General features: G+C 42.4%; 1 protein-coding gene across 8 annotated transcripts in view; it reads right to left on the bottom strand.

Annotated features, from left to right (window-relative positions):
• Positions 1 to 12,297, bottom strand: part of LOC118309843 (inositol 1,4,5-trisphosphate receptor type 1) — a 62,177-nt gene that overhangs the window by 45,599 nt on the left and 4,281 nt on the right. For all 8 annotated transcript variants that reach the window (XM_047332757.1, XM_047332758.1, XM_035632388.2 and 5 more), the window contains 9 exons: positions 11,653 to 11,723; positions 4,736 to 4,845; positions 4,055 to 4,141; positions 3,297 to 3,455; positions 2,407 to 2,505; positions 1,666 to 1,749; positions 587 to 733; positions 323 to 418; positions 37 to 81 (listed from right to left, as the gene is read on the bottom strand). In XM_047332757.1, the coding sequence (XP_047188713.1) occupies positions 37 to 81; positions 323 to 418; positions 587 to 733; positions 1,666 to 1,749; positions 2,407 to 2,505; positions 3,297 to 3,455; positions 4,055 to 4,141; positions 4,736 to 4,845; positions 11,653 to 11,723 (898 nt within the window). The remainder of the gene's footprint in view (positions 1 to 36; positions 82 to 322; positions 419 to 586; positions 734 to 1,665; positions 1,750 to 2,406; positions 2,506 to 3,296; positions 3,456 to 4,054; positions 4,142 to 4,735; positions 4,846 to 11,652; positions 11,724 to 12,297) is intronic.

A 12,297-nucleotide genomic window follows, 5' to 3' on the forward strand; every position in this document is an offset into this window, starting at 1 on the left:
ACAAGGCAGACCAGTCTCTCAGCATGAATTACTTACTGATGAGCGGGACTCCAGGCACTCATCTTCATACTCTGGATTCACCTGCAAATATACAGAGTGGTTCACCACCTGGAAGGAAAAGCTAGTCTATACATTGTCTGAAAGACATGTTAATACCACAATTTAATCTAAATCACTGCTTTATCTGTAACTGTGTGAAATGAACAGTTAATATTCCATTCTGCCTCTTCCTCACTCTAAACACCTTAAGCGCCAACTGATTTGAAAGCTATTAGGTTAAATGGACTCAATTGAATTCACATGGCGTTTGCGGTGGACTCACCTCTGCAGCCAGGTAATGTCCGGTGGCCAGGTGTTTGAACCTGAACAGGCTGTTCCAGTAGCCTGCGCCCCCTCGACACGGATCATGCTGCACGACCTGCACACGGCAGCAATAACTTGTGTTCACAATCCTGTGCGTGTAATTTATTTGATGGGTGCTGATCTAAAGAATTGCTGGGAAACAGACTCAAAGTCTTGCTTTGTGTTTGCAGCAGCACTAGATACCACAATAAGCAAAACCAACTCTAAAAATATTCTTCCTCACCTCAATCTCCCATAGGGCTTTGCTGCTAGTTGCCGAGGTAGCAGACTGCCGTCCAGTAGTTCGAAGGAAAACATATTGTTTTCTTCTGTGATCGTCACATGTAAGGAATTTCTCCTGCTCTGCATGAAACAACCGCACCACATCACCCTGGAGAGAAGAACATGTGTTACTGTTAAATGTATTTAGCATAACATTGAACCAGACAAAAGATTTAAAAGGACATACTTATTCTTGTGGTTCTACAGCATGTTTCATATTACAAAGAATACATTTCCTGTAATAAACCAGATTTTATTCCGTTTAATATTTACTCTGCATATAACGTAATATGTCAGCAGACCTGCTCGTGGAAAAATGTTTCATTTACATTTTAGAGTTCATATTTAGGCTGCTAATGCAGAGCTGTTGTATAACCAAAAAAAGCACAATCTCATTCATAAGGGAGGGATTTTAAGTGACACCTACAGTTGGTGACACGCCCCAGAATTAAGCCTGCCACAGAAGACGATGTCCTGCAGTGCTACACTTTGTCATGCTACTCAAATAGCCAGCTACAAATTACATTTTTGCAAAATTCATTGGGTTTAATATATCGACCTTCAGTTTGCATGATTAAACACCACATTTATACTCCTGTCATTCACCCTATTTTGGCTTTGTGTTGAATAAGATTAATATTTTTGTAATAATGAGATGTGAATTGTATCATAGTTCTGTCAGAAAAACTTTTCTGTATTACTGTCTCAGATTGTTTTCCAGAAATTCACTGTCTGCATCTCAGCTGGTTGGTTCTGCTACTTGATTGCTGGGAATCCGATAAATATCTTTGTTTTTCTGCATCTCTCTGCTCTGATAAGATGCCGTGTGCAGTGTTTGTGTTGCCTCTGCAAGGACAAAAAATGCTGGTAATTACTGGTATTATCTGAGAGATAATACCAGTAACTTCTAAACATATATGAGAAAAAGATGAATCTATCTGTTCTGAAGCCTTAGTAAAAAGCATTTGTAGAAAAACAAAAGCATTATGACATGTTTGCTGTGATGGTAGGTGATGATGTGGTAGCTGCTGTGAGACAAACCCCTTTTAGGATGATCTCCTGGTTGTCACTCCATTTCATAAACAAGACAATCTTCCAGCTGGTGTTACAGTTGACCGAGTTCACCTGAAAAACAAACAATCAGAAGCTATAATTTCCTGACTGCCGTCCTGGACAGTGGCAGCATTGCAACAACACTGCCAAGATTATAAAGAGATAGTTTAGTGTTTGTGATTGAGTTTTATTTTTTTCGTCACCCCCTTAAGCCAGTAAGTTATTCATGACTCCTTTTGAGAATCCATTAATCAATTTCATCCATTATAAAGATTTATATCTTGTCTAGCTAAGCCAAATCTAGCACATTTAACCACATATTTATAATACACATTCATTAAATATTTTAGATTTTTTTTTACACGCACCACAGCCAAGGCAGCAGAAACAGTATTTGGATTGTTAGGATTTTCTCCCACATACCAAATCCAAAACTGAATAAATGTGCAACTCGCTGCTTAATGACAACCATTAATTGTGGTCAGATTCTTACCGCCTCCTATCTTTGAACTGCTTGCAGAGTCATAAACAAGGAGTAATTGAGTTTGTCTCACTACTGGTAAAACAGGAAAAAACATCACAAATGCCCCAAAACTGACCAATAGCTCAAACTGCCTCGGTGTTTTCAAAAGACAATTGTAAGACCCTTCAATGAAATGACAGAGGTAATGATGTCAACTAACACAGTCTAGCAGTCTTAGCCTACAGCTGAACTGTGCTGAGTCAGACCTCATTGCATCCTGGATTGTCCACGAGCTGATGCGTGCTGGCATGGAGCGGCTGACCAGCATTCACGGGGTTCAGGACCACTTTGTCCCCAATCACCACCTGCCCATCACACACAAAACACAAACAATAAAATACTAAACTGTGACAGATAAAAAAAAACAACGGCTGCGTACTGTAATCCCTGCCCAATATGAGATGACAAAAAGGTGTTGTTTTTTTAAGAAGTGGAAAACAACTGGCATTTTATTCTGAGGGGTTTTACCTAAACGTATGATTCATTTCAAGAAGTACACATTTCCCCAAGCACACTGCAACACCTTCATCATATAGTAAACTTTTAATTTCCAACATGCTTATAGGCAATCATGAGAGACCCTAACATGCCATTGTCTTCTTTCTATTTTCAGATGGTAAGGGACTGACTCAAGTTTTTTTTTCTGTCCAAGGCCTGTTGCTCAGGCTTCGTGCCATACCTATTTAGAGAGGTGCTTAGCAGAGAGGCCCAGTCTCTGCCACCGTTCATTTTGTCCTTTGGGCACGAGCCCACTACTTCCTGCGGCGGGGAAGAAGAGCGGCTGCCAACAAGAGCTTTGTGATCAGGTAAACACCAATTAGGTGCTGGCACAGTATGATCCAGGGATAGATGTGATCGGAGAGATGCCTCCGATTGAGTATTAGGATGATAAATTAGACCTGTGCTCTCCAGGTCTGCGCGTTGATTCTGCAGACCTGACCTTATGATACCAATTTACTACTGAATGTGAGAATTAATAACTCTCATTACAAATTATAAAAAATGACATCAGTGTGTATGCATGTATAAATGCAAAATACAGTATAGCCTTCCCACAATGCACCATAGCCACAGACTCGTACACACAATGACTCACACTGTCTCCGATGGAGCGCAGTTTGTAGAAAGGCTGTATGTAAAACCAGGACCCCTCGTTTCCAGCAGTGTCCAGCATCACCCTCATGGCGTTCTTCTCCAACAGCGCAGGCAGACGCTTGTTCACCGTCAGGTACTTGTTGCTCTTCAGGTGGAGGAGCTGAGCAGAGACAAACAAATGCAACCGGACATGCTGAACTGTCATGTGAGGAAGAAGTGGTGCAAATGTTGCACTGACGGCAAGAAAGCAGCTTGTATGTGAGGCACTGCCAGAAATGATTACTGTCCTTACTGTCAGCACTTACAACAAATGTCTTACAGCAGGCAAGAAATAGGTACGAAATCTGCTTTCTTAAGAGTCACAATGATTTCTTAATCAACTAAACTGAAAATTGTCTTATCTCATATAAACTTATCTAAACTGTAGACAGTTTATGGATTTTTGTGAACTGTGTATGTGGGCATGATATCAAGTATAGTTGTTTTGTTGTATTATTAGGAGCTTCTGTTCAGGATGGATTAAAGGATATACTTCATTATATTTACTTCATTTTCCCAACACATAACACTGTAATGCTGGAAATTGCCACTGGGGATTTATGTTTTCATTTAAGAATTTTTCATTTATTTTCCGAGCTGACATGACGTGGATAATTTGTGAGATTAAATTGTCTCTATTGCTGGCAAACTTCATGATAGTCTGCATGAAATGTATCTGAATAATACAGAGAGGATGATTTCTCTTTCGGAGAAACGAACCTGAATAACGTTCCCATACTGAATTACTGTCCCAAGTAGTTTTTTGTTTTCAGAGTCATTCTGCTTCTTCTCCAGGTCGGCTGCATGCTGGCAAAGAAACAGAGAGAGAAATGAATATCTCACACTTGCTAACTGCAACAATTGTCAGACCTTTACCAGTTAAACACAGTTATTTTGCAAATCTGATTGAATTGCTATCAGGCAAAGCCAAGCAACAGGCCAGTAATGTCCTTAGCCAAAAAATGTACACTTCAGCAGAGGGGCTTTAACCAAAAACCCTGACTCACATCTCCATAGAAACGACCGGGAGATTGCGATCTACCATTTTATGACCGTGTGGTGAGATAGCATATTGCTTTAAATGGTGTTGTATCGCAGCAGAAAGAGAGAAAGGAGAGTGAAGAGGGCGGAAAGGTAGGACAGCAGGAGGGAAAGGCTGAGGAAATGTCTATAAAAGGACTCTAACATTATACCTCAGCAAATATAAGTAATCTCCTTAAAAACTCCGGTTTGTGCTCATTCAATGTATTGCTTTGCTCTCAATTTAAAAAAAATCAAAATAACTTGGGGAAAAGATTGCCTTCTGTTAGTCTGTTCTTTTCTCTTGATCCTGTGAGCCCTGCCGACAGGTCTTTGTGCAGTGCACTGGTCTGTAGTGACCGCTGTTGTCACCTCACTTACATGAAGCTTGTTGAGGAGCACTGTGTCAGTGTTCCCTCCAGGCTTCGCTGCTTTCCAGAACTGCTTCTGCGCCGAATAGCGGTTCATAGGACACAGTCTGAACAGACAGTCTGCACGCGAAAAAAGAGACAAAGATAAAGATTAATCTGTGGATATTAAGATAAATACAGACCCACCCCCCAAAAAAAAACAGACAAAAGAAAGATAAACTGTACAGACAGGCCGAGATGTATTCATATAGACTTGTGCATGCAAAGACAGAGAAATGGCAATCTATTAGGAGAAAACAGTAATGCTTAACAACCACAATGTTTATAGCTAAGAATGGCACATTCTTTTTTCAAATTAAAAGACAAGAAAAAAAGAAACGTTGAATGAATGCAGAACATTAGGGTATTGCAAAGGACAGGAAAATAGATGACAAGCTGAACCTAATGAATGACACCTTTCTGACATGACTGATGATTTATTCAAAGACTTGAGAACCAAACAATATAAACACTAGCTTCACACACTCCTCTCTGTGACCACATCCATGCGTGTGTGCTAGCGCGCGTGTGTGTGTGTGTGTGTTTGTGTGTGCGTGAGTGAGTGCGCATGTGTGTTTTTGCACTTATTATCATAATTGTCCTGAATGGAGATCAAAGGGCTTTGTGTGTTCCAAGGAGCGATGAGGAACAGGAAAGCCTGTGTTTGTAAGTGTGTGTGTTTGTAAGTGTGTGTGTGTGTGTGTGTGTGTGTGTGTGTGTGATACAATGTGACACAGCAATAAATCGTTGTCAGTCAGAGTTTGTAACCACAGCAACAATGAGATGCTGCTGTCGTCAGCAGACCCTGATTGTGCTGCTCATTTTCATAGATACTGTACAAACTCATCAGGAGGGGCGAGAGAAAAAAACCTTGATTTGCATGCAGACACAATTTTAGCATAACGGAGTTCCTCTTTTGTCCCGGAAGAGTTCCTCTTCTATAACAAGCCGCGCAACGGCTGCAGCTGCAGAGCACAGAGGCTTTTTAAAAGTGGCTGAAAGCTTCTGATGTGTTTGAAAGCCTAGCTTTAACTAAGCCAACACACACACGAGCCAGTATTTCTCTACAGACTCAAACTTCTGTCCACCAGCGACTCCTCCCTCTGTGTGCTGGCTTTGCTCTGACTTCACCTCTCATCAAACCAAAGCTCCCTTTTCTGAGAAGGCAGAAAGAGGAGAAAAAAAAAAAAAGATAAATCCATCCTTCCCCCATTCTCTCTCTCTTTCTTTCTCTCTCCTCCTGCTATAGTCGCAATAACATGACCAAATAAGGCCAGTCAAGAGAAGGGGAGTGGGATGACAGAGGGCGAGAGAGGAGGAGGGTGGGGATTCCTTCTTTCCCCCCTCAATATACTAACATCCCTCCTTCTCCTTTCTGGATTTCTCTAACCATGTCCTGTGCTATTCTCTCCCTCAGACTTAATGGTCTCCCAAATCCCTCTCCAACCCCCCACCCCACATCAGATATGGTTTACTTAAGCTTGACCCAAAATGCCGTTGGAAAAACAAAAGAAAAGGAAATGAAAGAGAAATGAGGAAGACAACAAGAGAGTGAAAGAACCTGATAGGGAGAACGAGTGCAGACAGGGGGTGAGACCTGGAGCTGTTCAGCGCTGTAAATTGAGTCAATGTGTATTTATATGTCCCTCACATGTTCACACAAGTAGATAAAAAGTTCTCACCGGAAATGGATCAAGACTGAAAGTGTAAACGGCCAAATGAAAATGAACACACATTACTCTGGAGGCTCCTGTCAGACGAGCTGGAGTATAAGTTGACACAGCCATTTGTATCATGATCTTAAGACACAATTGCGGCATGTGATGTGAGCGCAGTGTGTGACATGATCAGCTCAAACTCAAGGTTTGCCTTTAAACCCAGTCAGCTGAGAAACATGTCCCGTCATTAATACTGAAATCTGGCTAGCAGAAATTCCTTGAGGGGGTCACTGCGCAGGGGAAGTAGTTGGACTTGTCCAGAGAGCAGAAAACTCAGGGATTCATTAACCTCCCTGCAGCTTCAGGCATTACTTTACTACCACAGTACTTCCCCCACGCCATAAATGGATTCATTTAGTAACCAAATATCAATTTGAGGTCATAAACAAAACTATATTTGATACTGGCAGGACCATGTGTACTATAATCCAGACTCACTATTATGTAGCATCCTGGTAAAAAAAAAAAAAAAGATGAACATAATGATAGATCACCAGAGTGGCCAGTTGGGAAAGTCCAAGTCGAGTCTCAGTTTAATCAAGACAAGTGCAAGTTCCTGAGGGATAGTACAAGTCAAGTCACAAGCCTTCATGAGTAAACTGCACGCCAGCTGAATGTCTTTCAGTCTGACTCTGAAGTCCGTCTATAATGTAAGTGCACGAGCACATTTTCCCCCAAAGCTGTGTTTGCAGTATTTTTAGATCTGTGCATAGACTGTACATTGTCCTAGTCACCGGCTCCAGAAAGAGAAGACAATGCTGAAGTGCATGAGACCTGTATTTTCTCAAATGACCAGCAGAGGGCGACTCCACTGGTTGCAAAATAAGGTCAATTTTGGTTTGGAAAAAAATGGTTTTGTTTTAGGTAAAATAGATGATAAAGCACGGTATGCATTGGGGCGTGGATACAGTGTGATTGACAGCCAGTACCGTCCAACAGGTGCAGGTTGCAGACGTAGGTGGTCGAGCAGTGGACAGGCCCACCCTCCACTCCTCCTCCTGCCCCTGCTTACTTCTGGTTTCAAAGAACCCAGGTGGACCCGGCCAAAACGCTAATCTCGAGGCATTTCACAAACCAATGCCTACAAATGAAGAGGCACAGTACTACAGTTCAGACTGACGTCACTCTAATGTCTGTCTGTCAATGATGAGGCTTCTTCTAGCAGCCGGTGAGCTCGGCCACAGATCCAACTGAGATGACCTGTTTTCAAAGGATGTTTTATCAAAGAGCAGACCTGCCGCAGCATTCGAATACTGCAAGAAAGGCAAAAAACGTTAGAAGCCTTCAACTCCATGTACTGTGTGACAACACAGGGCTGCACATTTCACCATGGTACACAAGTCTAGCCGTCACGGTTTCTTCAGGGGAGAATGATTAAAGACTCCGCTTCATCTCCTCTGCATTGTCTGTTACGCCGTCAGGAAAGCAGCAAAGGCTTATCATGTGAGAAGAATCCCGACATGTCCAAATCACAAAGAAGCTCAGTGTTCAAACAGAAGGAGTGAGGCCCGCTTGTGGCCTCTGGAACAGATCTGAGCAACTCCTTCCCTGCAGTGATCGAACAATAATGTGGAGCCATAAACACACATCACATTACACTTCTTCTATTCTGTGTTAAATCAACAATATCCCCAAAACTGCGATTTGCTCCAAGGTTCTTATCCTGTTGGCAAACGTATACAGGAAGCAAATAATCACTTGTAGCCCATCTAAGACAGTAAATGGGTCTACCCACAGCACGATCCCTCGACTGTTTCCTGCAAGACCTCTCCTCTCTCAAAAGACAGGAAAGCAATATATGTTGCTGTTAAGAGAGGAAGGGACTAAAGACAGAACCGTTTCTGGTGTTTACCTCAGACGAACCACCCAGCTACTCTGCAGTGTGTCTCTGACAGCAACAGTGGTCTGGGCACACAACAGATCGGTGGCGGTGAGGGGGAGTGAATGCTCCGCAGAGAGGGGTTAAGACGGGAGACTAGATGGCAAAAAGAGGCCAATGACAAACAACCAGAAAAATTGCAGATATGCAAAGCCAGGTCTATAATAGTTTTCCCATGCTACTGGCTCAGCAATGATAATGCGAGCACTTGTTGCTACGACAACTTCAAATCAGACAACTGGTCCGACATTCCAACGACTGAGTGATGAAGCATAAGTGACTGTAATGACGAGAGGGTCTTTTCCTGTGCCTCCTGTGCCCCGTGGTCTGACTGTACTGTAGCTCAGTGAACTCTGCTGAACTTGAGTAGGTGTTCGACGGCATTTCAAATGGCGCCTGGACGAGAAAACAAAGCGAGGCTATACCGTGTCCTGATGTCTCAGCGCATGCATACGAGTGAGCGCACGGCTGTTGCCGAGGGTTCTTGTGTTTACATTGGGAGGAAATGTTATGCATACCGCGACGGTGACAGTATAAGACCCGGTGGACATGGCGGCTCCGGCCTTGTGCCCTCATTGCGTCCACTTAGCGGGATTATCTCTGCACAACTGTGCGCGTCCCAAACCGCCGAGGAGCCTCCCAATCGAGGAGGGACAAAAGAGCTTTTGTGCTGCAAAATTTGAGTCCTCAAATTAGAAGTTCCCAAATAAGTTTGGAGAAAGAAAGTATAAATATAAAAGCACACTGAGCCAGGCTGTTTTTTTTGCGGCTGTTTAATAATGTTTCACACTTACTCTGGAGTAATCTATGACGGGAAAAAGGAAATGCAAAACTATTCCATACTGATTCTAATCAGGGTTACAATGTACAGCAGGATGTAAGTGTTAAAATTTTTTAAAAGCAATACGTATCACTTAAAAAAATTCACTTCTTTTTTTGTGTATGTTGTTGACAGATGCCACTGTTCAGCACCCTGAACATTTTTCACTGATGACATTTTGACATGAGCACAGAAGCAAATACCAATATCAATCATGGCTTGATTCCACTAATTAATAATATTAGTGTTAAGTGTCCCGGTGAGTCAGCGTGCACAACACAGGGACCCAGGAGCCGACACAATTTGATGGAATGGAGCCATCATTAGTTTTAATTATTACATCTGTGTTTGACAAGTCATTAAAACAAAGCAGGGTCACAGCAGAAGCAGCAGGGCCTGAGATACATTGACTTTTAATCCATTGTATTGTACCATCTCCACTTCTTTCTGCCTCTTCTGGTCACGACCAGCTGACCCACGGTGGAGGACTCACCAAAGCCACTTCAGCAGCACTTAAAGCGTATGTTCAAGAGCGCCACTGAGCCAAAATCTCTAGGATCCCGCTCGCCACAGCTTCATCTTTTCACATTGGGTTTAGTTGTACGGATACAGATACTTCTGCAACATACTGTACATTTACGTACATGTCCTGCAATGGTGAGCACATCAAAGAACAATTCGGTGAGGGCGTTTAGCGTGATGCGGCGGGTCAGATTTAGAACAGCACCTTGTGATGAGTTTTATAAGTGAGAGAATCCAGGGTAAAACCAGTGTGCGAGGATGGAAGATTAAATGAGGCAAAGCGATTAGTGAAAGCCTTCCAGTGAAAGCGCACCACTAGGAAGCTCCCTCACTAAAATATCACAAGTTTGCTGCCAAAAAAATGGTCAAATAATTAATTTAATTAATTAATTAAATCACAAACAGTTCTTATCAAGTATGATTTAAATGCAGCATTGTTTCTCTCTGCTCTGAGCAGTAGTCCAGACAATACACTACCGGTGCAACTACATCAATCTACAGTATATAGACAGATTTAGAGCCTGCTTACAGAGGAGAGAGATGACCACACTGATGCTAAGTAAACTACAAAACAGATGTTTATGTTTGGCTGGATCACGGTTTTGATGGAAAGCTACAGCTGTAAGACAAGTATAGACACAGCCAGCATATTTTTTTTTTCCTGTGTAGGTCAAGGGAATAAATTTGATAGTTATTGAGAAACACACACACACACACAGCAACAGTGATAAAGAGAAACAGACTCTTTCATGTTGCTGCAGGCGTGGAGGTATCAGTCTGCACTCTGTGTTTATCGTGGTGACAGTGATTGTCTCTAGGGGGAGATAACATGTCCTGGGACACCAGAGAGCTGCTGAAGAGCTGAGATGTGTGGGTCACTGCTCACATCAAAGGTTCCTGCTTTCTCAATACAGTGAAATCTCCTTTATACCCTTGAGACAGCAGATAGCCTCCTAAATACAGAGAGTGTGTGTGTGTGTGTGTGTGTGTGTGTGTGTGTGTGTGTGTGTGTGTGTGTGTGTGATGAACCTTTTTGGAAATCAATGCTTAGATTGCAGCCGGCACCAATTTTTTTTCATTGTAGAGAAATCTGCTGATTAATTGTGTCTACTTTATAATAGTTGACATTTTTGCATTAAAAATGACTCGAATGCACAATCAATAATCGTAATCATTGCCAGCTTTCCTCTGCAAATTAACGAATTGCTTATTCACTGTAGCTCTAAACTTCTGAAACAAGGTATGCTTGGCTTATATAAACCCAAAACTGTTCATCTTGTGGAGGAAAACTATTTTCCTCATAATTACAACTTCTAAAGCTCTGAAACACAATTTATCTGACAAATGCATAATAATGATCATTTTGAATCAAATATTACTACAACAGCATCACGAGAAAGTAATGCATTTGCTACATTTTGTACAAGAACCTGTTTCATGGACAACAGCGGTGTCCATTACACTCTGTTTTCACACTATATTCTGTGCACAATGTCGGGCAAGGCCTCTCCCCCCAGAGACGTAAACCTCAAGCCTGAGAACTGAGGGTCATGGGTTCCACTTCCTGTATGAGAGCTAATAATAACCATTCACCCATAGAAGCATCTCAAGGATTTTGTCTCGGAAGCAGCTTTTTCAGAGTGTGTTCATCTACAGACAAGGTGTGCGAGCAAGCACACACAGCTATGAACACATGCATGGAAGACGAAGCATGTTGAACACACACACGCACGCACACATAAGCGCGCACACACCACTAACACTGTCAAAGGCAGCCCCTGTTTGACGTCCAGCGGGCAGAGATATTGTGGCTGTCTCCAACGAAACAAGGCATAACACATTCAGCAGCGCCTCTCACAGAGAGAGGCCACGGTACAAACAGGCAGCAGTTAGTGTGATGATGTAAGGCCTCAGGAGGACGAGGGGGGTCGACTATCTCCGTCTCTTACCTCGGAACTTCTTTGGAGGGTTGTTGAGGTCCCCTGCGTCAGGCTGGACGACGCAGCGGTCATCCACCAAGCTGTGAATGTAAACACATGAAAACACATTTAACCACGTGCAGGTACACACACTCACGGCAACAGTTGGTTTGGGTATCAGTATCAGTTTTTTCTTTTTATGGGGGGGGGGTTGCTCTGATCTTTGAATTGTTTGGGTCATTTACAAGAATTTCTCCACTTATGGAGCCTTTATCTTTGAAAACAAGGTAAAATCCAAGTTCACTTGCGTACAACAACTCCCGTAATAAGCTGACTTCTGATAGGTTAGTGAGACACCTGACCCAGTATCGCCAGCACAGCACATAAAATCCCTTAACGTCAGAGCTACGGCATCCTATTCCAATGTCACCTGGAACTTTATGAGCACATTCACTTCACACAAATGACTGAGACATATTTAAAATAAAAATCTATGATTATTTTTGTAATTTCTTTTCAGTCTTACATCTAAAGGTTATGGCCTATTGACATAAGTAACATAAGAAAAAGTGCCAAAGATTCAGTGGTTCCAGCTTCAGAAAGTGAATATTTGATGTTTTCCTTCTTCCACGATGGTAAACTCAAAATCTTTGTGGAGTGTAGGGCAGCAACTAA

The sequence above is a fragment of the Scophthalmus maximus genome, chromosome 6 (assembly GCF_022379125.1).
Source record: "Scophthalmus maximus strain ysfricsl-2021 chromosome 6, ASM2237912v1, whole genome shotgun sequence".
Taxonomy (NCBI): domain Eukaryota; kingdom Metazoa; phylum Chordata; class Actinopteri; order Pleuronectiformes; family Scophthalmidae; genus Scophthalmus; species Scophthalmus maximus.